The 27,169-nt window shown below is 39.3% G+C and overlaps 1 protein-coding gene and 1 pseudogene across 4 annotated transcripts; both read right to left on the bottom strand.

Moving 5' to 3' along the window:
- Positions 1-4,479: 4,479 nt before the first annotated feature.
- MCTS1 (MCTS1 re-initiation and release factor) lies at positions 4,480-12,841 on the bottom strand. 3 transcript variants are annotated; one of them, XM_082681150.1, is made up of 6 exons: positions 12,565-12,841; positions 11,219-11,371; positions 10,589-10,686; positions 7,458-7,591; positions 5,439-5,506; positions 4,480-4,675 (listed from the first exon to the last, which is right to left on the bottom strand). In XM_082681150.1, the coding sequence occupies exons 1-6, from the start codon at positions 12,573-12,575 to the stop codon at positions 4,594-4,596; spliced, it is 546 nt and encodes a 181-aa protein (XP_082537276.1). In that variant the 5' UTR covers positions 12,576-12,841; the 3' UTR covers positions 4,480-4,593. The 3 variants fall into 3 exon arrangements, with proteins under 3 accessions (XP_082537276.1, XP_082537275.1, XP_082537277.1); XM_082681149.1 differs by lacking the exon at positions 12,565-12,841 and adding an exon at positions 11,941-12,077; XM_082681151.1 differs by lacking the exon at positions 12,565-12,841 and adding an exon at positions 12,003-12,029.
- Positions 12,842-24,258: 11,417 nt separating this feature from the next.
- LOC309839168 (large ribosomal subunit protein P1-like) lies at positions 24,259-24,588 on the bottom strand (annotated as a pseudogene). Its single transcript has one exon. The product of its transcript is annotated as a large ribosomal subunit protein P1-like (transcript).
- Positions 24,589-27,169: the final 2,581 nt, after the last annotated feature.

Here is a 27,169-nt window from a genome sequence, read left to right as displayed (position 1 = left end):
TATCCCACCAAATGAAGCTGTTTCTACTCTATATTCAGATACAATTCAGGTCGAACTTTTTGCAGGATCTTAGTTCTCCGACCAGGGATCGAACCCGTGCCCCCTGCAATGGAAGCACGGAGTCCTAACCACTGGACCACCAAGGAATTCCCAGGTTGAACTTTCTTAAATCCAAAATGTTTACACAAGCAAACTTTAGAAAGATCTCAGTCTCACAAAAGCATTCTTTTTCCTAATCCTGGATAAGTTAGCTCTCTAAGAAAGCTGTCCAGAGCCTACAGGGCAAAAAGGACTCTCCTCCCATCCTCCTCACCCTGCCCAATTTAATCCAGATGTTTAAGTGAACAGTGAATTTTGGCTTTAAAAAATGAATTCTGAATGGGGCAGCATTAGAACTGATGAGAACAGTGTCCAGACTAACAAGTACAAACCAAATCTTTCAGATCATGAAAAACTAAAAATTTGTTAAAACATTGGTATGAAGGGACTTCCCTGGTGGCGCAGTGGTTAAGAATCCGCCTGCCAATGCTGGGGACACAGGTTCAATTCCTTGTCCGGGAAGATCTCACATGCCACGGAGCAGCTAAGCCCGTGCGCCACAACTACTGAGCCTGCACTCTAGAGCCCGTGCTCCACAACAAGAGAAGCCACCGCAATGAGAAGCCCACGCACTGCAATGAAGAGTAGCCCCTGCTCGCCGCAACTAGAGAAAACCCACGCACAGCAACGAAGACCCAACGTAGCCAAAATAAATAAATAAATTTAAAAATAAATTAGGGAACCTAGATAAACAAAGTTAAATATTTACTACATTTTGTTTGGGCATACATTCATTTCATATTCCCATTAATATATAATTGCTACATTATTAATATTCTCATGAACAAAAGAGTGAAATATTTACTATAATGAAATACATCTATAAATTTAGTCATTTGCCATTCTTGTATCTTCTGAAGTACTATGCTTAGAAATATTGTATCCTCGGTAGTGGATTTCTACATGCAGGGGGAACTTGGCTGGATATAATCATTATTTGACAAATGCCATATGACTTTATGTTTGGGGATTATCAAATCCCTCAAATTAGAAATGTTCATAGCTGTCCTTTGGATAAATCCAGCTGCTTGTTTTGGGTCCAGAACATTAAAAAAAGGAAAAATGCAGCTGCCAACAGAACACCACCAAACCACTATAATAGTCTGCTAGAAGAGGGTTTATCAGGCCTTTATATTACCACACAATGGGACAACAATCTGAGTTGGAATGCTGAATTGTTGCAACTCCAAGACATCTGGATTTTTTTTAACCTCACATTGGATATAATCTAGGAATATTTTTATATCTGGTTCATGTATAATTTGCAAATTTTAATGACTGAAATTGGAAATGTATTAGTAACTTCCTACTGGCTTTATAAGTTGCTATTGGGCTGTCACCATTACCCAGATTTTTTTAAACGTAAATTTACTCACTAGACTGGAAGCTCCTTAAGGATAAGGGCCACTTGTCTATTATTCATCTTTGTGCCACATGCCTAGAACCTAGTGGATATTCAATAAATGTCTATTGAGTTGAACTGACCTCGGCTGAGGAAAAGTGTGTCAGATGCACAAAAATGACTAGGTTGTAGGTTGGCTTGACACAAAATGTGTCAAGCTTGACACCCTAACTAAAAATGAACTGAAGACACATTGCCTGTGAGAAAAACAGGCTCTCCCTGTATTCCTACTCTCAGGAATATGGGAAAACTAAGTTGCCTTTAAGCATAGTGCATAAAGAGGCTGATAGTTAAACCTCTTTGAATTGGCTTCCTTGCATGACCTAATGTTTAGAAACAGACTGGGCTCCAACCTATGGAGTGACACCCCGGATTAACTCTATAACCTGAGGCCTCAGACACAGGGGGAGCAGGAAATATACATATTTAGTCCATATTACCAAGGCAACAAAGTCAATGTACCTGAACATAGTAGGAAAACAAGCACAGATGATGTTGAATATTTTAAAAGTGTTCCCCACACCCACCATAACAGTGGTTAGAAACATGGATAAATTATTTCTGAAACCACACAATTAAAACTTCTCTAATATATGTGTGTGCTTTGTTTTTCATTGCTAACACTCCATAGGCAATCTTGGTCAATTAACATTATCTTAGTACCAAAAATAAGGTTCAAAGTTTGGTTTTGACATAAATGACTTATTTTCTTTTTAAGCATATAAGGAGCTATAGACCTCGAATAGGCTGCCTCTCCCCCAAATGGGGAAACATCTGAATTTGAAACTAGTAAATCAGCATAAAATGAGACTATCTGTTGAAGAAACCTACCCTGAAAGATCATTTATAATTGTGCTACTGATGAGATTATTTACACTTTTATCCACCAGGAATAAATAATAAAATATAAAAATATAGTAAGCTGTAGAATATAACTGTCATAACAAAGAAAAATATTCTACATAGAACTAAAAAAGGATATAGGAAGAAAAGTTATCAGGGCACCTCTACAGGCTAGGAAAGATTGATTTTGGCAGACATAAGCATTCTAATTAATGATGAAGCAGGAAAAATTCTCCAAGCCTTACCCTGGCCCAGATGAAATACTCCCCCAAATTATCAACCTTCCTTTACTCTTATCCATCTTCACCAAGAAACTTCCTGTTTACTAATTGTTTACCCTAAGCAGACTTACCACTATAAATTAATACATTTACATTCTAACGTGGGAATCTCCAAGTCTTATAGGTTTTGTTACTGGAAAATAGTTTCTCAATCTGAGTCAGACCCTGGATCTATACCCTTCACCCATGTTATATCTTGGGAGGCCCAGCTGCAACAGCCAGCCAAATGGTGTCTCTCTTTTTACTATCCACCCTCACCTTTCTCACCAACTTATAACCGTAACACAGGTCACCACAATCTTGTAAATGTCTGTATCCATCTGAAAAATAAAATCACATGTCATATATTTGTAAACAACGAAATGAAGATGGCTGAAACACAGTATTGGGTTGGCCAAAAAGTTCGTTCGGGTTTTTCTGAACAGCAAACTTTTTTCCAAACAAACTTTTTGGCCAACCCAATATAACAGCAATGTTATTAGGAAGAAAGACCTGTTATCACTGTATAAATTCATAACTGCTGTTTAATTCTCAAAACAGCTTACTGTTCTCACTGAAGTAGGTCCATGGTCTTCATATGCCACTTATGATAGGAGATACGCATTCTTTGGGGAATACAGTGGGGACTCAAATCTGGAAGTTCTGGGCATCTGTGTAGTATGATTCAAGAGAGGGCATTAAATAAATTGAACTGGAATCTGATCAAGCCGATCTGTTTACAGGCTATACAGGGAGTACAAAAACAAGTTAAATTACTTTACAGTGATACAATCAACAAAATCCAGAATGTGGGAAGAAACGCTATATGACAAAACAACTAGATTTCTTACATAATTAATTTAAAGGGAAAACGGACGGGGAACTTAGAGATTAAAACAGACAAATAACAACCAAATGCAATATATGGACCTTGTCGGATACCAATTTCAAGCAAACCAATGGTTAAAAAAATAAAAAGAGAAACAATTGGGTCCATCTGTCACATAATTGAACACAGTTCAGATATTTGACCTTATTAAGAAATAGCTGAGACTTCCCTGGTGGTCCAGTGGTTAAGAATCTGCCTTCCAATGCAGAACATGGGTTCGATCCCTGGTCGGGAACTAAGATACCACATGCTGCGGAGCAACTAAGCCCGCATGCCGCAACTACTGAGCACGCAAGCCACAACTAGAGAGAAGCCCACGTGCCACAACGAAGATCCCGTGTGCCACAACTAAGACCCGATGCAGCCAAAAATAAAAAATGAATATATATATTTTTAAAAAGAAATAGCTAAAATTTTTAGGTGTGATGATATTATGGGTTTTTTTAAAAAATACATATTTCAAAGACATATTAAAGAAACTGGATGAAATGATATATCTGAGATTTGCTTCAAAATAATCAGAGAGTGGGGTGGGAAGGAGTGAGATAGAGATGAAATAATATTGGCCACGAATTGAAGCTGGGTGATGGATACAGAAAAGGTCCATTATACTATGCTACCCATACTTTTCTATACGCTCAAAATTTTCCATAATGAAAAGTTTAAAAACAGCAACAGCAAACAAAAAACACATACAAAAGAGAAGGGGAACTTCTAGGTGCCCTGGGGTAATGGGATAAAAATCCCAGTCTAGCTTCCAGCCCCATTAAGTAGTCAGATTCTCTGGGGGGGTCAGCCATATACTAGCAAGTTCATTTACCAAATCTTGCCCTTCATCTTACATCATTAGCCTGAGAAAGGACATTAAGTTGTCTGAGTTTGGTTACTTACCAGACACCTTTTAATGTCCAAGTTTGTGACCCAAATTTAACTTGAGTTTAAGAAAAAATAAAATAATTTTTGAAGCTAACAGAATTTTAGCATCTGTTGAATTTATTCAGCATAACCACAGAGGTATTGTCTTCATGTTGTCACACACAGACACAAACACAGATACAACACAATATCCATTTTTAGCCCAAGTGCATTCCTTCTGAGGCTCATTTATATGTCTTCATATGCCACAGCCCATCATTTAAATAATGGATATTTTCAATGCCAATTCCTTTGTTGACTTTCTCACTGCAGAAGGAATAAAGCACATAAACATATTGTTAAGTATTTTTATAGGCTTACTCATGGTAAATATAATTCAGGGTGCATTGCTATCTTGAAATTATTGAGCCACATGTAGGGAATTTATTTATATTACACTAACATTATCATCTACATTAAACTACATTACTCTGCTGCAGTTCATGTCTTAAAGCGATTCTAGTGATCTAACTAGTGGGTCCACAGAAACAGAGTAATGATGTCACCAAACCAGGAGAACATCGAAGTGTTATAATTAACCCTGAAACAAAATTAATAGGAATATTTTGGTCATGAGTTCCAACGTTTTTAAGTATATTGACTATATTTTGGTAATATATCTTTAATATTTCCTTAATATTTTATACCACCATGTTAAAATATAAGATAAATACTGTGTGGTACTAAATTATGTCACCGTTTTTAAAAACTAGCAGTAAAATATCTTTCCCCACACCTAATCTAAATCATACTAAATAAAAAAAATTCCTAAAATACCACACACATACATATAATACAGCTGTGTTGGCACACAGGTTCTTTTCAGAATGCTAAAGGAAGAATGCAATCCCAGAGACAAAATAGGTTTCAATGGCTTCCTAAGTGTTAGGAAAAATCAGAAATGAGGCTTCTGTGCTTAAATATTTATAAGATATGGTATGAATGAGAGCAAATTTCACCTGTAATTCTGATTCTTCCTGCATAGGTTACCTATATCTTAAAAGCTAAGGAGGCCTAACAGGAGACTTACATATCTTCTGCAGACATCTTCATGACTCCAACACACAGAGCATGCTGTTTTCCTTCTGCCATGATTGCCTGAAAACACACAGCTAAGAAAACTATTTATCTATCAAAATGCCTTGGAGAGGGGGTGTCACATTACTACTTAAGCCACTGTGAACCCAACTTGCACCTTCGCCTAGTCCATTAACTCCTTGAGGGCAGGGACCTAGCAAAATTTATGGGCAGATTGCAAATACTCAATACATGCTAAATGAATGAATCTAATAATCATTCTCTGTTTTTAAGTCAAATGTTAATAATACCATAACCCAATGCCAACAAAAGAAGAAGAAAAAGAAGTCATGCAAAAAAGGAGACAACATTTCTTGCATATAAATATTAAAAATGGAAATAAATATCAATTGTTCTAGTGCTTTAATCACTAAATGGTGGTTTTATATAAAGGATACATTAAAACAATAATTATATCCCCAATCAATCTTTAAGAGTCCAATGTAAGTTGCAATCTATCCAGAACAACCAGAATGTTCTTGGTTATCATTTGAAGTGTCTAGAATGTTAAACACTGCAGTACATATTTTAAAAAGTAAAGGTTCAAGGGTACACAGCCCCTCTCTGTACTAGTTTTGCAACTTTCCCAAAGTCTATAATTATTTCAAAATAAAAATTATTTTAAAAGTAAAGGCTAAGTACTAGGAAAATTTTCCATTTAGGGGAAACCCCAGAACTATAAACTTTAAAAACAGAAAAATCATAAACATAAAAGGGTAACCTGTCCTCACAGAATACTTTTCTCCCTTGGTTTTCAAGTCATTCATTCATTCAATGTTCCACAAATATTTGATCACCCATTATGTGACCAGTATCTATATCAACACAAGCTGTTCCTAAGATATAAATATATTGATACAACTTATACTACCCCTTAGATATAACTGCCACAAGAGAGAACACCCTCCTTTTGAGCACAGGACACACTCTTAAACCCACTCTAATGGCCTTTCCGCTGCAGTGATTTCCCCATTCCCACCAAGTATGGTTCCTTTTCTCAACCTGAGGCAAATGGCCACTTTATCTATGACAGAGGAGAAGATGTCCTCCTGTCCAGACTAGGTGATAAAAAACTAATCTGGAATATAGCTGAAACAGCACTGTAGAAATGGAAATAATGCAGAATTATTCAGCTCCATCATGAGTTGAATAGATTCTTAAGGACTATCTGGGACTTTATCATTTCTCTTTGAGAAAACATGTTCTGAGGCCCAAACAACCAACTTAAAAATGAACTTTAGGGGGCTTCCCTGGTGGCGCAGTGGTTGACAGTCCGCCTGCCGATGCAGGGGACACGGGTTCGTGCCCCGGTCTGAGAAGATCCCACATGCCGCTGAGCGGCTGGGCCCGTGAGCCATGGCCGCTGAGCCTGTGCATCCAGAGCCTGTGCTCCTCAACGGGAGAGGCCACAACAGTGAGAGGCCCATGTACCACAAAAAAAAAAAAAAAGAAAAAAAATGAACTTTAGAATAAAAGCTCATTGGAACTTCAAAATAAAACCACTGGGATTGCCAATGGTTCCCACTACTCACTTCTAACATTCCACCTGGTGCTTAAGTTCTTTTCCCTTTTGAGTGCTTTTACTCCAGGGTATCTGGGGTAATTCAAACATAAAAGTAGCAAGATGATGTCCAAATAAGTGATCCAATCATATCATATACAACCTCTCTATTAATAATTAAGAGTTTTATACTGTGTCCTGAGTCTGATAACACTGGTCTCTAACTGAGCTGAAATGCAGCTGGGACTCTTTTGTTACTTGTTCTCATTTAATCTCTAAGATGGGACAGAATTTAGTCTCAAGAAATACTGTTGCTTCCCACATCTTCAAATGTAGCCAGAAAGGCATGAGATAACAGTAAGAGTAACCTCCAAAAAAGTACATCTAATGTTCTCCGGGATGACAGATCTTTCAGCAATAACAAGAATACAATGAACACATTTTTCAACAGTTACAGCCTGGGAAGGATACAACAATCGTATCTACTGCAGCAGGGTAAAGTTTAGCTCCAGGAGAAGTTAAGCCTGGACACATGATATTTGCTCCACTGAGTACAAATTTGATGGCTCCTTTATCAACCTGCTGGTGTGGCAGGATAAAAGGATCTAGAAGAAAAGAAATGCATTACATAAATTAGTAAGACTAATGACTCAACAGAAAAAGGCAAAGGACATGAACAAATATTTCCCCAAATTACAGTATTCTGTGACACATGCAAAATAAAACTGAAACACCCTCCTTCACTTATCAAATTGGTATATATTTTTAAGAAAAGTATTTCCCAGTGCTAGCAAGAGTGTAGGAAAACTGACATTCCCATATACTGCTAGAAGACTTATAAATGGGTACAAGCTTTCTTTAGGACTACCTGGCAACATGTATCAACAGCCTCGAAAAGGTTCAAACTCTGACTCAGTAATTCTACTTCTAGGACTTTATCCTAAGAAAAAAATGAGAGATGTACAATATATTTAGATAGAAAGATATTCATTATAGCACTAATATTTATATTAGAAATAAACTGGAATCAACCTAAATGTCCAGCAATAAAGTAAGAGATAAATGACTTAAAGTATGTCTATAATACCTATATAATAGGACCATGTTTTTGGAGAATACCCTGGGAAATATTCAAAATATATGATAAGTGAAAAAAGCAGAATAAAAACTGCCAGAAATGGGGCTTCCCTGGTGGCGCAGTGGTTGAAGAGTCCACCTGCCGATGCAGGGGACACGGGTTCGTGCCCCGGTCCGGGAGGATCCCACGTGCCGCGGAGTGGCTGGGCCCGTGAGCCATGGCCGCTGAGCCTGCGCGTCCGGAGCCTGTTGCTCCGCAACCGGAGAGGCCACAACAGTGAGAGGCCCGCTTACCGCAAAAAAAAAAAAAAACTGCCAGAAAGACCAGTGGTTGCTAGGGGTTGGAAGAGACGGGGAGGTGGGAAGGATGAATAGGTAGAGCACAGGGAATTTTTAGGGCAGTGAAACTATTCTGTAAGATACTGTAACAGTGCATACATGATATATGCAATCGACAAAAACCACAGACCGTACAACACAAAGAATGAACCCTAATGTAAACTATGGACTTTCGTTAATTATAATAATGTATCAATATTGGTTCATCGATTGAAGCACGGCAATGCAGGATATTAATAAGAAAAGAAGGATGGGAAGGAAGTATATGGGAACTCTCTGTACTTTGTTCATTTTTTCTGTAAATCTAAAACTGCTCTAAAAAAGAAAGTCTATTAATTAAAAAACAAAAACTATTTAACAGAGAGCCCAATTTAAAAAGGAAAAAAATATGCATTTACACATAACACACAGACACACACACAATACAGGAAATAATGGGATGGAAGTACACTGATATACTAACCATGGTTACCTCTAGGTCATGGGAATACAAGTGATTTTACTTCCGTATTTTACAAATCTCTAGAATGAACACATACTCCTTCTGTAATCTTAAAAAAATTTGTGTGTGTGTATGTGTGTCTATTAATAATTCATAACCTAAAAACTAAAGGATCCCCAAAGGATTTAAAACAATATCTACGGGAAAAACTTTTTAGGCCTCTCAGGGCTCTCCAGGAATAATAACAATAATTGGTAAAATGTATTCATTTTAATGTCTTACCACTAGCTCTCCCACTAGTCAGAGAACAAATAAGTCTTTTTCCTACCAAGACTAGAAATTAATTTAAACACAGCTCCAAATTAAACATCTTACTGAAAAAAAGGAAGCTGAATGAATGAATGTGTTTACTACTCAGAAGCCATAATTTGTTTTCTAGATCTCCATCCTCATTAATATCTGTCCTTTAATAATAATGATAATGATGATCCTGATCATGGGGATGATGACAAGTAGTAGTAGTGGATGGACATTTACTGAACAATTACTATATCATAATAATGGCTATTATATATTGAGCACTTACTATGTTCCAGGCATTGTGTTAGGTGCATTACATGTGTGTTACTATCTTATTTAATCCTCACAACCCTGGGAGATGTAACATAAAATTGCTTCCACTTTTAAAGATAAGGAAACAAAGCTTAAGTGACTTGACAAAAGTGACATGCACTGGGAATTGAGCCCAGACCTGCCTAACTCCAAGTTCACACTTTTAACCACCATATCATCCTGCTTCTTGCACAAGAATAACTTTAAGATGTTCTAAAAGGTTGGTTCCCAGCAAAATATTATTAAACAGGAACATCTTTTTCTTCCAACTTATTGTGAAAATGCTTAACATATAGAAAAACTGGAAGAATAGTTTAATGAGCACCTGGATACCATCCACTTAGTTTCAACAATCGTTCATTAGCACTTTGCTATATTTGCTTTATCTCTTTCTATTTATACACACATATTTTTTTCCTCTACCATTTGACACTTCAGACACAATGCTTCACCATAAATAAGCACACATGCCAGACACATACTGGCTTGAAAAGCAGAAATTTTACTTTGCAGTTGAAAAACTCTTGTACACTGGGATAGCATCTTCCTTTGGGTTTTCTTTTGTAATGTAATCAATCTAACAACATGCAAATGTGGGTACATAATAAACATTATTTTGTTTCTTAACACCTGACCTTGGCACTCAACTAACAATAACTGGGATTCCATGCTTTCCCTTATACAGACTTACCTCTATGAGGCAAATCTGGATACAAATGTAAAAGAAAATGCTCACAGCACTTATTACAGTTTGTGAATATATATTCGTGTAATTATCTAATAGTTGTCTATTCTCCCAACTAGACTGTTAGCTTCCTAGGGACAGGGACCATATCTATCTTTGCTTCCTATCACATTCTCAGTACCTAGCTCAGTGCCTGGCACAGAGTAAGTTTAAAAAATAGTTTTTGAATTAAGTAATGAATGAATGAATGCTCTTTCTTGGGCTTTCTGGAATGCATAATGAGAGAATTTGCATTTTTCAGATTTACCACAAGATGGGGAGGGGGGATATCTTTTTAGTTTTATATTCCATATACCTTAGTACTAATAAGTTAACTACCAGAAGTCACTTTCAACTCCTTTTGTGTCTTCCTATATGCCCAAATACATATTTTCTAACAAGACTTACATTTGTGAAGTAATCTTAGAGTTGGATAAAAAGGCCCTTCTCTTTGTCTAAAAAACAGTAACTCTCCATTTACTGTAAGGATCTCTATATGTTCATGGCTGTAAGACAAATGTCACAAAGTACCAAGTTAGATATTTTCTTTCAAAAATGAATGTGCCAAACATCCTTTAAATAATGTATAATATGAAGCATGCATATACAGAGATAACAGTAAGCATTAAAAAAAAATTTCAATAAAGATCCAGGGCAAAAAAACATTTTTTTTAACTCATACCAGTCCAGTAGAGAAAAAGGAAAAATATGACCTGCTACAATTTTATTTCACATTTTATTATTTTAAATTCCTTTTCAGATAATTAATAAAACAAATCTCTAAAGCACAAACTGAAATAAATCCAACTCTGAATAAAAACATTTAATTAACTCTTTAATAAAACAATCAGTACACAAAGCCACATTTTCACAAACATAGAAAAACACTTGAAAATACAAATATTGATAAGTTTTAGAGTTACTCATTTAGAGTAGATAAATAGTTAATGTGACGATAATTACATTTATTATGAGTGCAATCTAATCATTCAATATTCAGCTTCTCTGAACTTTACATAGAAAAAAATAAAGACTTACCATCGCACTATTTTGACAGGATCTTTCTTAGGCATGATTTGATTAAGCCATGGTTCAATACCTGGAAATTGTTCTAACAATTGGTTCTTAATACCCTTTATAACTGAGGTTTTCAACTGGATGCAGTTGGACACATTTTCTTTTTCATCAAATCTGCCAAATGATTTTTGCAAGGAAAAAAAAAGGCATTTCCAAGAAGACATATCAGAATAGCTAAAGGTATTGTTTTAATTAGTCATCTATTTCCAAGCAAATATTTAGACGTCTAAAATAATTATGAAATAAATTGTTTTTTTAAATACCATTTCCCTTTTATTGTGTCCAGCACAAAACCAAAGTCTTAATACAATATTAAAATAAACTGTCATAAAGTCACAATTAGCTGGGGGGGGGGGGCGAGGGGAGAAGGATATGAGGCATATTTCACATTATAATCTGTAATTAGCTACACAAATGCCTCTCCTGGAAAATCTTACTCAACTCTACCCAGGAAGAAACAGATTCCCACCTATAACAGAACCTGTGTAAAAAAACAAAAGCAAAACAAAACAAAATGAAAATACCCTCAAGCGTTGATATACAAAAGACCAACCCAAATATAACAGTGAAAATCGGTCCCTCCTAGGCTATGTAATCTGCTGAGATTCTTTTTTAAGTGATGATGACGACGGTATTTAACATTCCTATTTATTTTTGCTCAAAATGTCCTGCACAAAACCCACCTCCCTTTGCCCATGATCCCCCTTTGCTTTTTGCGTCTACCAAATCTGGAAGGCAAACCCACTAGGTAGGTTCCAAAGAATTTTTGTCTTCCTCACACTGAATAGCCTATGGGGCAGTCACGCTATTTTCAAGACAAGGTTCATCTGGCAGCTAGGCAATAGGTATCACAGTCCGCTAGCTTCCTGTCACCCAGACTCCTTCACTCCCATGACCCAGGAAGTCAAGCCTTCCCTTATTCAGTTCATAACTAGTAACCACAAGGCAGTGAGTGCAGGGCTCTCCTCTCTGCTAAAGAGGATATGTCCCCAAATCACAGTGCAAAGATGTGATTGGTAGAACCCTAGGAACGGAGATAGGACTAGGAAAGGGGGCAAAAGAGAAAGAGAGGTAAGGAGAAAGAAAATGAGGGTGGGAGGACCCAAACCCAACTGAGGATTAGGGACGAAAAGCTTAAAGAAGTGTTGCTAGTTGCCAGTTGAGAGAATAGTACTATAGAAAACCTTAGGGAGTAAGGATGGCAGGGGCGGGGGAGAGAGAAAGAGAATCTTTGCTCTCGCCCTCTTCCCCACCCCCACCCCCACCCCCTTTGTGAGCAGCCAACGGAGGCCACAGCATGTCCTTACTTCTTGAACATGATCCAAGGTGAAGGGGGCGACGATAGGGAAGGGCCCGGAATGGGGAAAAAATTGAATTAGCAAGGGTCCGGCAGATCCCCTTACACGAGGAAGGCCGGAACTGACAGTCGGAGCTGTTGTCGTTATCCGGAAAGGGAGACAGCCAGCCGCACTTTACGGTTCTCAGAGAAATTTGACTACTTCCGCTCCTTAAAATCGTCGGCTCTTTTGCCGGCCCTTTTTGGTTTACCGATCCCTATCCAGAGCGGGTAGCTGAAAAGGCGGGACTTGTGAAGGAAGAAGAGATAGAGCAATCATTGTAAGAGCAGGAAGAGAAGATGGAGGGGGCGGGGCAATCAATCAAGGCAGTATTTAAGGCCGTTGCGTCACTACGGGTTCCTCAAAGGGTCAAAATTCTTCCGTGTTTCATTGCTACCTACAGTTATTTTTTAGTGGGAATGGTTTTTGTTCCCTGAGACAACCGAATGGATTGGTGCTTACCGACCAGCTTGAAGCCAAGCAAGCCTCTTGACATCATGTTTATGTACTCGTGGGCTTGCCAAATTTAGCAAATAAAAATATAGGACGCCCTGTACAGGACATTTGGATTTCAGAAAAACAATGAATACTTTTTTTAGTATAACTATGCCTCATCCAATATTTGGGACATACTAAAAAAAGAAAAAAAGTACGTGCTATCTGAATTGAATTGGGCGTCCTGCATTTTAATCTGGCAACCATATTCACTGGCCACAGTGAGGTGCCCCCAAAGAATTATTCACTAGGCTGCTGTCCCCTGCCTCACCCCCATGGCTATAAGTTGAGCTATTATAAATATAAAGAGGTACCTTCCCTGAATGATAGAATGTCCTGTAGCCGATCGATACTAGACTAATCCGATTGAAGAGGTAACAGTTAAAGAAACACGTTTTACTTACGTGATTTTAAAAAAGAGCAAATCAAGGGTTTTGATCAGCAAAGAAAGCATAGAAAAATGCAAAACCTAAACAGGCACTACCCAGGCGGTGGGATGGGTGTGCACTTATCTGTAAAACAAATACACCAGTCTCTCCAGGGAGCAAATACTCTATACTGGGGAGATGGGCCTTGGCAATGACAGCAAATGGTATTATGTGTTTGAATTGTACTGCTAACTCACCTTGCCTTGATTCTATGGTAGCAACAATCTTCTGATTATAATTTAGCTTCCCACGAAGATCTGCCCGGAAAGGACTTGCTATTTTCAAATCATATCTGCGTGAACAATTGTCTTTATAAATTAATAAATTGGCATTATGGTTTATACATCAATCTCTTGAGAACGTCCTTAGCGTGAATCCGCATTCCCAGCATCAGTCAACTCTGTGACATTTAAATATCGTTTATGAACATACAAAACTGAAGCCCAGACCCCAAGCTGTGGTTAGTGCTACACTGTTAGGCTTCTTACAAAACAGGAGAACTTTCCTCTACTGGCAACTCACATCGCCCTGGGAGCCTGCCATGTAACAGTAAATATATTATAACAACTATAAACAGTTATAATTAAGCGGTTGGAGGTAGGAGAAAATAAATATTTTGTGTTCAATCTAAACATAACACCTTAGTAATAACAATGTATTCCACTAGTAAATAAAATTTAACTTGATGAACTCCAAAATTAATAATACCTAGATGGACTTCCTAATTTCTTGAACTTCCTAATTTCTTGAACCTACTAATTTTAGACTTATTAAAAAGTATTATGCTGAGTATTTGCAGTGCTAGAAATAAGAGCTAACTTTTAATTCTATAAAAATTATACATAAGGACTTCCCTGTTGGGCCAGTGGTTAAGACTCCACGCTTCCACTGCAGGGGGTGCCAGCTTGATCCCCGGTGGGGGAACTAAGACCCCACATGCCGTGTGGGGCGGCCAAAAATAATAATAATAAGGTTTTAAAAAATAAAAATAGGGCTTCCCTGGTGGCGCAGTGGTTGAGAGTCAACCTGCCGATGCAGGGCACACGGGTTCGTGCCCCGGTCCGGGAAGATCTCACATGCCGCGGAGCAGCTGGGCCCGTGAGCCATGGCCGCTGAGCCTGCGCGTCCGGAACCTGTGCTCCGCAGCGGGAGAGGTCACAACAGTGAGAGGCCCGCGTACCGCAAAAAAAATAAATAAATAAAATTTATACATACTCTAAATTATGACAAATCCCACATGCATGGAATAGATATATAGCTACATGTGCATACATATTTTAATCCACTTTCATATACTCTGATAATCACAGAAACTGAATCTGAATTATGACAAATGCCAAGTTAGGTCATTAGTATTAACGAGGGAGATATTTAGTTGTGTATGTGTACATGAATACCTTTATTCATAACCCATCTACACAGATACATAAGCAGGGCCCACTTTTCACTTTTAATGTGTTTCTGGTTTTGTGTTGTAAACAGGATTATTTTTCCAAGGTTATAATTGGGTGTTTACTCCTGACAGAACTCATCTTCAAATAAATCACTGCTACAACAAACAATATGTCATAAAAGAAGAAATACCTCAAAATAAACCTCTTCCAAAATTGAAATAATGAACTTCATTTATTCATGCAATAGTTATAAAGGACCTTTATGTTTTAGACATATATGCTGTCTATACTGGAATTCATGCATAGATGTTCTGTGCAATTTATTTTACAAGGGACATCAATGTACATGCAGCACAGGACACAAAAAACCCAAGTCTAGCATACAGTTTACTAAAATAAGTAACCTAGCTATAATAAGCATTAAACATTTAATGATTGTATTTGCTGTCTTAGAATTTTGAAGCAATTTTATAGGATCATCTTGACATAAGGCTCTAAAATGCTGCCCAAGGAAGTTTACAGTAAGGCCTCCTTTTCTTCTTCATAAGCTTCCTTGAGCAATAAGCATGGTACCAAAACCCTTCAGAGTGTCCCGTAAAAAATGGTTTCTTTAGGAGGTGGGCCATAGCTTTGAACACTGGAGGAGGTGCTTTCACTGCAAGAAAGAATTGGGCCACTGCCAGACCCCTACTGGGTCTCTCATCTCTCAGAATCTACAGCCTGTGAAGTCTTCCATTAAGGTCACTTTTCCCACAAACCGCCCCGCAGCCTTATACTTCAGAGCCACCTGCAGCCTGACTTTATATCCCCCACAAGGTCAAGACATACCTAAGAATCACACCACTACCCCCACCACCAATCACTGTGCAGAGCACAGGTGAGAAAATGCATTGGCCACGGCCTGGATCTTTCCATACAGAGCAATATAAGGAACACCAACCAAACAGCATCATCAACCTCTAGTCCCAAATACAGCTAAATTTGGAGAAACCTGAGAGACCCCTATTTATCAAAAGACTGTCAGAAGTAACCATCTTGACAAATTTATGATAAGCCAAACTCACTGTGCCTCACTTACATCCCTATTTTCTTTTGTCATCGCCCAATATGTAAGCACCAAGTTCAATCTATTATTATGTGACCTTGGGCAAGTCACTTAAACTCGTGTGCCTGTCTTCTCATCTGCAAAATAAAGGCTCTACTTTATGAGGTTGTTATGAGGATTAAATGAGAGAATACAGGCAACGCATTGTTAAATTATTAGTATTGTTATTATTAAATTACTATTGCTGTCATTGTTATTCCTCTCTTCTAACCTCATTCCCATATTCCTCTGTGCTTCTTCTCCTGCCACCTGACCTCTCATTACTACCTTAATTTCCAGGTGCTTCTGCTATGCCTCCCTGGAACACAATTCCATGATTAACAAACTCTCCTACCCATCCTCCAACTTATCCCTGAATGTCCAGTGATGTTCCTGGCTTTCCCATGAGATTGGAGCTTCCCTTACAGCCCTTTCAAGTGAAAGTGATTTACACCAAGACGCTGCATGTACTAGGGAGTCAGGAGGTGATGTGATGCCCTCTTCCAGCCACACTACAACTTCTAGACAATTCCTCCTTCACCCTCAGGTAAAAAAAAAAAAAAAAAAAACCCTGATTCTTCTTCCTCCAAGTTTCATACTATCTGGTTACACCTCGACTTCCTCTTTGCTGTCCTCTACTCATTCATTGAAGATCCTGGTTCACAGCCTTTCCTCTCCACCCTAGAGTCGTTAAGCACTGCAAGAGAAAAATCACAGTTAAATAAACAGGTACCACCCTGAATTCATAGTCACCAGCCTCAAATGGACCTTCAATATTCCTGGGGAAATCCTTTCATGTTTTCAGGTCACTCTCTCATTCTCCCCAGTGATTCTTTCAAAGCTTGCCCATTTTCCTCAAAACTCCAACACCTCAACAGCCCCTTCAATCTACCAAATAACTCACCTCTTAAAGATAAGATAGAAGTCTCCATATGGGAAACCAACTTCCTACTACCTACTACTACTAAACTAGGAATATATTCAGAGCCATCCTCTACTGTTAAAATGAGAGAGAGCCCTCTTCCAAGCTAGGTCTAATTCCTCCATCTTCCAAATCCCTTTCATGTACAGGTCCTCAGTAACCTTACTCAAGCTGTCATTACCTTTGTCCTATACCTTCAACCTCTCCGTCTCTACTGGCTCCTTCCTCTCAGCTCTTTCAACGGAAATACATGAATACACCCACATCGTATAACATTCAAACAACATGGAAGTATAATGACCATAATCATAGCTAGCATCTACTGACTACTTACGCTATGTCAGGCACTGTTGTGAGTGCTTTCATGTATTAACTTATTTAATTCTCAGAGTGACTTTATGAAGTAGATACTATTATTATTTCCATTTTATAGATGAGAAAACTGAGGAAAAAAGAGGTAAAGTAGCTTGCCCAAGATTACCAAGCTATGAAGTACCAGAATCTGAAATATATATATATATATATAGTCACTTTGCTATACACCAGAAACTAACACAACATTCTGAATCAACTATACTTCAATTAAATTTTTTTTTAAAAAACACACACAGGGCTTCCCTGGTGGCACAGTGGTTAAGAATCCACCTGCCAATGCAGGGGACATGGGTTCAAGCCCTGGTCCGGGAAGATCCCACATGCCCCAGAGCAACTAAGCCTGTGTGCCACAACTACTGAGCCCACGTGCCACAACTAGAAGCCACCGCAGTGAGAAGCCCACACACCGTGCAGCAACAAAGACCCAATGCAACCAAAATAAATAAATTAAAAAAAACAAAAAAACAAAACACACACACACACACAGCCATGCTAACCAGCTTCATTTTAAATTCATGATCACTAATCTCAAGTGGGCCCTTAATGCTGCCTGGCAATTATAGTATATATCCTTAGACTAGTGCTGTCCAATAGAACTCTCTGCAATGATGAAATATTCTGTAATCTGTGCTCACCAAAACAGTAGCCATTAGCACATGTGGCTACTTATGTTTACATTTAAATAATTAAATTAGATAGACTTTGAAAAACCAGTTCCTTAGCCATATTAACCACATTTCAAGTACTCAGTAGTCACATGTGGCTAGTGGCTAAGTATTGGACAGCTCAGAATAAGCCATTCAGTCTCCCCTAGATGACTATTTCTCTCCTTCAACCCCCAACACCTTTCACAGACTCCCACCACCCCATCTACCCACTTCTACCAGCATCTCAAACACATGTCTAAAACTGTACTTCTAGACTCTCTCCATTCTGTCCCCTCATACACTCATCTGTCCCCAAACCTATTTTATCCACAGTCGTCAGTTATTGACAACTCCATCCTTTCATGTGCTCAGACCTGAAATCTTAGGAATTTCCTTCACTCCTCTTCCTCTCACACTCCACCCCCAAGTCATTGGTAAGTCCTATTGATTCTTCAAAATATATCAAAAATTCAACCACTTCTCATGACCTTCACAGCTACCATCCTAGTTCAAGCCATCATTATCTACTGCCTGGATTGTTTCAATAACCCCCAAACTGGTCTTTTACCTCTGTCTCGCACCACAATCTGTTTTCAACACAAGCCAGATTTTCCTATTAAAAGTGAAATTCAAAGTAAAGTCTTTTCTCTGCTCAAACCTCTCCAACAGCTCTCCATCTCAACTAGAGTAAAACCGGTATCTGTACAATAGCTTACAAGGTCTTTAATTGTCTAGGTTCCTGTTACCTCTTCAATTTCATTTTCTGCTACTCTTCCTTCCCTTTTCTTACTCTTCTCCAGTCACACTGACTGCCTTGCTATTTTCCAACACACCACATCTTAGGGTCTTTGCACTGGTTGGTACTTCTACCTGGAAAGCTCTACCCCAGATCTCCACATGACCAATTCCCTCACCTCCTTCAGACCTTTGCTCAAATGTTACCTTCTCAATAAGGTATTGCCATAGTCTCTCCTTTTAAAAACGCCATCTAGGGACTTCCCTGGTGGTCCAGTGGGTAAGACTCCACGCTCCCAATGCAGGGGGCCCGGGTTTGATCCCTGGTCTGGGAACTAAATCCCCGCATGCATGTAAAGATCCCGCATGACGGGCTTCCCTGGTGGCGCAGTGGTTGAGAATCTGCCTACCAATGCAGGGGATACAGGTTCGAGCCCTGGTCTGGGAAGATCCCACATGCCACGGAGCAACTGGGCCTGCGAGCCACAACTACTGAGCCTGCGCGTCTGGAGCCTGCGCTCCGCAACAAGAGAGGCTGCGACAGTGAGAGGCCCACGCGCCGCGATGAAGAGTGGCCCCCGCTTGCCACAAATAGAGAAAGCCCTCGCACAGAAACGAAGACCCCACACAGCCAAAAATAAATAAATAAATAAATTTATAAGATCCCGCATGCCACAACGAAAAACCAGCGTGCTGCAACTAAGTCCCGGCGCAGCCAAAATAAATAAATAAATAAGTATTTTAAAATGCCATCTACCACCCGCCCCCATCTCTTTACTCAGTTCGGTTAATAATGACCTCCGCCTTGCCAAAACCAAAAATCATACTCAGTTCTCATTTTACTCAAACTCTCAGTAGTATTTGAGTTGACCATGATCTCCTTCTTGAAACACTTTGGTACCTTGACTTCCTTAACACCACCCTCTCCTGATTCTCCTTAGCCAGATTCATAGCTTTCCATACCATCTATATACCTTGGACTTCCAATTTGAAATCTCCAGCCTGGATATCTCTTCTACACTTCAAACTATCCAAAGTTGACATCTCCACTTGAATAATAGACACTGCAAATGAAACATGTCCAAAATAGAATCCTTGATTTCAGCCCCTTCCCCAACACGCAATCTTCTTCATCTCAATAAATGGGAGTCCCACCCACCTATTTTCTTGGATCAAAAATCCCTGAAGCCCTCTCTTTCTCTCACATCCTTCATTTAGTCCATCATCAAATACTATCACCTTTACTTTCAAAATATATCCAAAATCTGATCGCTTCTCACATACCTCCAACACTATGACTCTAGTCAAATTCACTATCATCTGTCACCTTGACTACCAAACTCATCTCTTACTTATTTTGCTTCTTGCTTTCACTCTTATGCCTGCTGCCTTACAGTCTATTTTTTACACAGCAGGTAGGATGAACCTTTTAAAACATAAGTCAGATCGTGTAACTCCCTTGCGCAAAACCCCCAGTGGCTTCCCATCTCAGTTATAATAAGATCCAAGGTCCTCATCCTGCCCTGAAGGCTCTACACAATCTGGCCCCCATCTACCACTCCATCTCATCTACTACTACTCTCCCTTTCTCTGCTCCAGCCACATTGGCTTTCCTGCTATTCCACAAGCATGCCAAGCATGGTCCCTTGCTTCTCAGAGTCTTATTTTTTTTCATTGGTTCTTGGATGAATAGAATTAAATTAATCATAATCTTTGATTCATGGCACATTCTCTTTATTAATACAAGTATGGTTCATTTTTAATTAGTTTTTTAAATAACGTAATAAGTATCCATGAACCTAATAACTAAATCTAACCATATGGCCCTAATCTCATTCCTCTGCCTCCCCCCACCCCCTGGCAAAGAATCATTATCCTGAATCCTGTGTTCATTGTTTTGTGGTGCTCCATTTAATACAATTTTATGTCATACATATATATGCACACACACACATATATATATACACATACATATATAGATATGTACATATCTACATACATATATGGATATATATATATCTTTCTTAAAAGTATAATTTTTATTATAATGTATTTTAACTTTATACAGCTGTATGCTGTATGTACTCTTTGGGAACCTAATTTTTCCCCCTCCATATTTACTTTTCTAAGATTCACCCATGTATATTTGCATGTTGCTGTGGTTCATTCATCTTGATTGTTGTATAATATTTCATTGTATGAATAACACTTCAAGGCCTTGGCACTTTTGCCCTCTGCCTAGATTGTGCTTCTCTTAGATATCCACATGACTACCTCCTTCACTTCACTCACTCCATTATTCAAATGCCACCTCATCTTAACACTATCTAAAATAGTGCACCATTTTACACTCTCTCTTTTACTCTTCTTTACTTTTCCCCATAGCACTTATCACTACTTCTCTGAATATTCTCACTTTGCCTCTCCGGATCCACTCTCCCCCTTTCCACCCTGCTCTGTGCCCTGCAGCAGATCTTTATGATCTGCAATAATAGGCTTCCTTGCCTTCTGGTTTCCCCTTTGGTTTTGCCTGTGAGAGATACCCTCAAGAGACAGGAGGGTGGGAGAGACTGGAGTTGTAGCATTTATTCCCCAGCTCCCTCCCTGCTGTGATTTTCCAGCAGCTGTGACGCTCCTGTCCGGTGACTCTCTCCTATTGCCATACTCCTCTCCAGGTTGACTCAGGGCCAAGCTACGGTAATGTCTTCTCATTCCCCTCCCACCTGTGGCTGCTGAATCATTTCTTGTCCTTTCACTTACTATTGTTTACAACTTTGTAAATACTCCTTCATTAAATGCTTATCAATCCTTCTGTTTGAATGCACCTCTCTTTTCTGCCAGTACCCTGAGTGACAGGACTGCCTGACGTTAAAATTATTTATTTTTGTTGTTGTTGATTGTCTGTTTCCCCCAGTAGATAGTAAGCTTCAAGAAGGTAGGGGCTTCCCTGGTGGTGCAGTGGTTAAGAATCCGCCTGCCAATGCAGGGGACACGGGTTCGATCCCTGGCCCGGGAAGATCTCACATGCTACGGAGCAACTAAGCCTGTAGGACACAACTACTGAGCCTGCGCTCTAGAGCCCGTGAGCCACAACTATTGAGCCTGCATGCCACAACTACTGGAGCCCACGTGCCACAACTACTGACACCTGCACGCCTAGAGCCCGCGCTCCGCAACATGAGAAGCCACCGCAATGAGAAGCCTGCACACCACAATGAAGAGTAGCTCCCACTAGCCGCAACTAGAGAAAAGCCCACGCATGGCAACAAAGACCCAATGCAGCCAAAAATAAAATAAATTAAAATAAAATAAATTTTTAAAAAAAGAAGGTAGGGACTTTGGGACTTCCCTGGTGGCGCAGTGGTTAAGAATCTGCTTGCCAATGCAGGGGACACGGGTTCGAGCCCTGGTCTGGGAAGATCTCACATGCCATGGAGCAATTAAGCCTGTGCGCCATAACTACTGAGCCTGTGCTCTAGAGCCTGCGAGCCACAAGTACTGAAGCCCGTGTGCCTAGAGCCCATGCTCCGCAACAAGAGAAGCCACCGCAATGAGAAGCTCACACACCACAACAAAGAGTAGCCCCCACTCGCCACACCTAGAGAAAGCCCATGTACAGCAATGAAGACCCAACACAGCCAAAAATAAATAATAAATAAATAAATAATTTTATTTAAAAAAAATAAAATAAAAGAAGAAGGTAGGGACTTTATCTGACTCCCTGCTATATCCCTAAGGCCTAGAATAGGCTGAACTCATAATAAGCATGCAATAAATATTTAAGTGAATTATCAATACATATAATACTGCATTTTAAATGCTTACACACAAAATATTGCTTGCACATACCTCTTTCAAAACAAATGCCATTATTTCTTTAAGCTACAGACCTAACAGAATTGCAGAGTTGAGGGTTAAGTGGATATTTCATTTAGTAGATAGCACCAAATTTTCCTCCATTCTCCTATAGAAGGAATCAGGGCTCCATGGAGAAATGGCTGACTCTAGGACTGGAGCATGGAAAATATAAAATGAGTCGGGAGCACCATAAAATTTTTTTTAATTATAAAAAACTGAACAAACATAAAAACAAAAACCGCCTGCAATTATAGAGGTATGTCAAAGGGATATAGGAGCCAACTGAAAGAGCTTCCAATGGCCAAATTTGAAACAATATGAGCAACAAAATTATCATTGGATTATAATTCAAAGTATAAAATAAATATCAACAAATCCATACTGATATTAATAAATGATTGAATAAATAAATTAAAGGAGAGTACACAAATCTCTTGTACAGAAGAATTCCAAATAATTTATGTAGATACTTTCTCAAGCCAGTGGAGCATAACTGCCCACTCCTTAAGTGTAGGATGTGCATAATGACTTCCTTATAGACGGTGGAGTTTGGAAAGAGAGAAAGAGAGTAGTGTTGCAGTAGAGAAACAAGCCAAACACTGTCTCAGCCAGGCAGTCAAGGTTCACCTCATCAATGATAAATCATGTTGATAGCATGTACCCTTGGTATGATGTATAACTATGGAAAATGCATCAGACAAACTCAAATTGAAGGATATTCTACAAAATATCTGACTGGACTCCTTAGAACTGTCAAGGTAGTCAAAAACAAGGGAGGTCTAAGAAATGGTCACAGCCAAGAGGAGCCTAAAGAGATATGACTAAAGATGATGTGGTCTCCTGGATGGGATCCTGGAGGAGAAAAAAAGGGGCATTTAGGTAAAAACTAAGGAAATCTGAAGAAAATATGGACATTAGTTATGAATAGTGTATCGATATGGGTTCATTAGTTGTGATAAATGTACCACAGTAATACTAACAATAGGAAAAACTGGGTACAGGGTATATAGGAGCTCTCTGTAATATTCTTACATATTTTCGGTAAATGTAAAACTATCTTAAAAGAGTTTGTTAAATGTTTTAAAAATACCCTATCAGGATGGCTATAATTAAAAAGACAAATAATATCGTGTGTTGGCAAGGATGTGGAGACACTGGAACCCTCACACATTGCTGTGGGAAGATAAAACAGTACAACCTCTTTGGAAAACAGTTTGACAGTTCCATATAATGTTAAATATGGAGGTACCAAATGGTCCAGCAATTCCACTCTTAGGTATCTACCCAAGAAATGAAAACATATGCCCACACAAAAACTTGTACATGAATGTTCATAGCAGCATTATTCATAATAGCCAGAAAGCAGAAACAACAGAAATATCCTTCAACTGGTGAAATAAATAAATATGGCTTACCCATACAATGGAATATGATTCAGCCATAAAAAGGAATGAAGTTCTGATGCATGCTACTACATGGATGAGCCTTGAGAATATTAGGCTAAGTAAAAGAAGCCAGTCACAAAAGACCACACATTGTATAGTTCCATTTATATGAAACGTCCAGAATAGGCAAATACATAGAGACAGAAAGCAGATTAGTGGTTGCCAGGGTATGGGGAAAGGTGGGAATAGGATGTGTCAGCTAATGAATACAAGATTTCTTTTTTTTTTTTTTTTGGTCAGCAAAGAGCTCTGCTCTTTATTGAACGTGTTACTAAAGAGGTTTAGTCAAAAAGACCAAAGCCCATGTCATCATCAGACTCTTCACATTCTTCTTTCTTTACTTCTACTTTCCTCAGCTGGGGCAGCAGTGGTGGAGGGGGCAGGACTTCCTGCTGGTGCTGGTCCACCAGCTGCTGAGGTTCCACATTGCAGATGAGGTTCCCAATGTTGACACTGGCCAAAGCCTTTGCAAACAAGCCTGACCAGAAAGGTTCAACATTTACACCAGTTGCTTTAATGAGGGCATTGATTTTATCCTCCATGACCATCACCTCATCGTCGTTCAGGATGAGGATGGAGTAGATGCAGGCGAGCTCTAAGACGGAGGCCATGGTGCGGGGGAGTGCTAGGCAGGGGCTGCCCGGCGCAATTCTAGTCGCCCGATGATGTGAGGGCCTCACCCCAACGCGGCCTTAGACACCTAAGTGGCAGCTGAGGAAAGGGACAGGATTTCTTTATGGGGTGATGACAATGTTCTAAAATTAGAATGTGGAAATGGTTGCACAACTCTGTGAATATACTAAAATCATTGAACTGTATGCTTTAAAGGGGTGAATTTTATGGCATATAAATTCTATCTCAAGAAAGCTGTTATCTAAGGGACTTTAACCAGAAAAAAATTCTAAGTGTGTTGATTTTGGGGGCTCTTTCTGTTGCTAATTTGTAATGTTATTGCACTGTGATCAGAGACTGTTACTCCTATGATTTCTGCATTTTTGCAGACTAATAAATGAGTCATTTTGGAAAATGTTCTATGGGTATTTGCAAAGAAAACACAATCTATGTTTGGACAGGGTAATCTCATATATATTATATATATATATGTGTTTATATATATATATATTCAACCTTGTTGAGTAGTGTTATGATCTTCTGTATATCCTTACTTATTCACATGATCTGATGATTTCTTAGAGAAATATTTTACTTCAAATATGCCTGAAAGTCTGGCCAGCAACTCCAATCTTATCTCTTATTAAGTTATTCTGAATTATTTCAAACCTTCTCCACTTTTCTCAAATTTTTGCCACCCCTCCCCTAACCATCACATCCTACTTTATACATAAAAATGGAAAGGAAGATGGGATTGCCTTCATCTGCCTGGTACCAAACAAACAACTTACAACTGTCTACCTTCATCCCGTTCCATTTAACTTTTCTCATTCTTCTGACAATAGAAGAACTACCCCTCCTTCTGAGACCCATTTCTCCACCTGCCCTTGGTATTCCATTCTTTTCCATTTCCTCAGAAACCTTGCCTTATCAATTATCCTGTTTCTCTCTTGATTCTTCAGTACCTCTCTCTCTGGAGTCTAATTCTTCTCTCCTTGAATCTGGGCTTGTCTTAGTGACTTCTTTAACCAAAAGAATGCAGCAGAAGTGATATTCTGGAATGTATAAGGCTAGGACAAACGAAGCCTTGCAGCTTCCACCTAGGCCTCTTGGAACACTTACTCTTGGACTCTTGAAGCACCATGTAATGTGTCTGCCTACCCTGAGTCCGTCCTTCTGTGAGAAGACCCAAGCTAGCCACGCAGAGAGGCTGTCTGGAGAAAAAGATGTCCAGCCTGCCCCCAAATATTCTAGTTCTCAGCTATTCAAGTCATCCCAGCTGAGGCCCCAGACATCATGAAGCCAAAATGAGCTTGATGTGCCTTGTCTAAATTCTTGACACAAATGATTATCAGATATAATAATAATTATTATTACATTTTTGTTTTAAGCCACTAAATTTTGGGATTGTGTGTTAAGAATAACTAGAAAAGAATAACTAGAATGGGGACTTCCCTGGTGGCACAGTGGTTAAGAATCCGCCTACCAATGCAGGGGACGTGGGTTCGAGCCCTGGTCCAGGAAGATCCCACATGCCGCAGAGCAACTAAGCCCGTGCACCACAACTACTGAACCTGCACTCTAAAGCCCACAAGCCCGTGTGCCACAACTACTGAGCCCACATGCCTAGAGCCTGTGCTCCTCAACAAGAGGAGCCACCACAACAAGAAGCCTGCGCACCACAACGAAGAGTAGCCCCCACTCGCCGCAACTAGAGGAAGCCCGAAGACCCAATGCAGCCAAAAATAATTAATTTAAAAAAAAGAATAATTAGAACGGTCAAAAATGACCTTTGTGTTGCTAAATGTAATTGACATGTTTTCATCCTCATTTATTTGACCTGTCAGTAGCTCTTCTTTCAGGGAACCATTGCCTCTTTTTGAAATACTCCCTTCCTTTGGTTTATCTGACACATCACTCTCCTGGCTTTCCTTATACCTCTCTACCCTCTACCTCCTTACCTTCCTTTACTCAACCACTGAATCTTAACATTTAACTCAGTTACAACCCTTCTTCTCACTTTACAGTCTCTCTTTAAGTAATCACATCCATATCTGGGGCTTCAATTACCCCCTGTTCATATATCTCACAAATTGAAGTCCCCAGTTTTTCTCTGAACTACAAAGATTTTTATGCCCACTACACATCTCCTCTTACATGTCTCAAAACACCTCCAATTCAACATATGCAAAACCATAGTCTTTTCTTCCACCTCCCCCTACAAACCAAAACCAATAACCTGGTCTTCTTGCAGTGTTCCCCATCTCCAAGAATGGCACCATCGTCCATCACTTGCCTTTTGCAAAGCCAGAAACCAGGAGTCACCTTTGCTATGTCCTCTCTCTCATCTTCATGTGCAACCCACCCTGAAGCCCTATCAATTTTGCCTGTTAAATCTCTTGAAACTCTCTTCTTCTCTCTCAATGTTGACCACTTGCACCACCTCTAAGATATCTTCCGGCATATAGTTAGAGCCTTCTTGTCACGCCATGTGGCTTGTGGGTTCTTATTTCCCCAACGAGGGATTGAACCCCGGCCCTTGGCATTGAGAGCCTGGAGTTCTAACCACTGGGCTGCCAG

The sequence above is a fragment of the Grampus griseus genome (assembly GCF_964374135.1).
Source record: "Grampus griseus genome assembly, chromosome: X".
NCBI lineage: Eukaryota > Metazoa > Chordata > Mammalia > Artiodactyla > Delphinidae > Grampus > Grampus griseus.
The sequence above is the reverse complement of the archived record's forward strand: the minus strand, read 5'-3'. Positions and strand labels throughout refer to the sequence as shown.

Bases quoted from the DNA above. Each gene is read 5' to 3' on its own strand.
- MCTS1 (XM_082681149.1), bottom strand. The intron at 10,687-11,218 runs GTAAGTCTTTAT...TTTGTCTTACAG, and splicing joins CCTGTCAAAATAGTGCGATG to CCATGAACATATAGAGATCC. The intron at 5,507-7,457 runs GTATCCTTCCCA...GTGTGTTTTCAG, and splicing joins CTGCAGTAGATACGATTGTT to GCAATCATGGCAGAAGGAAA.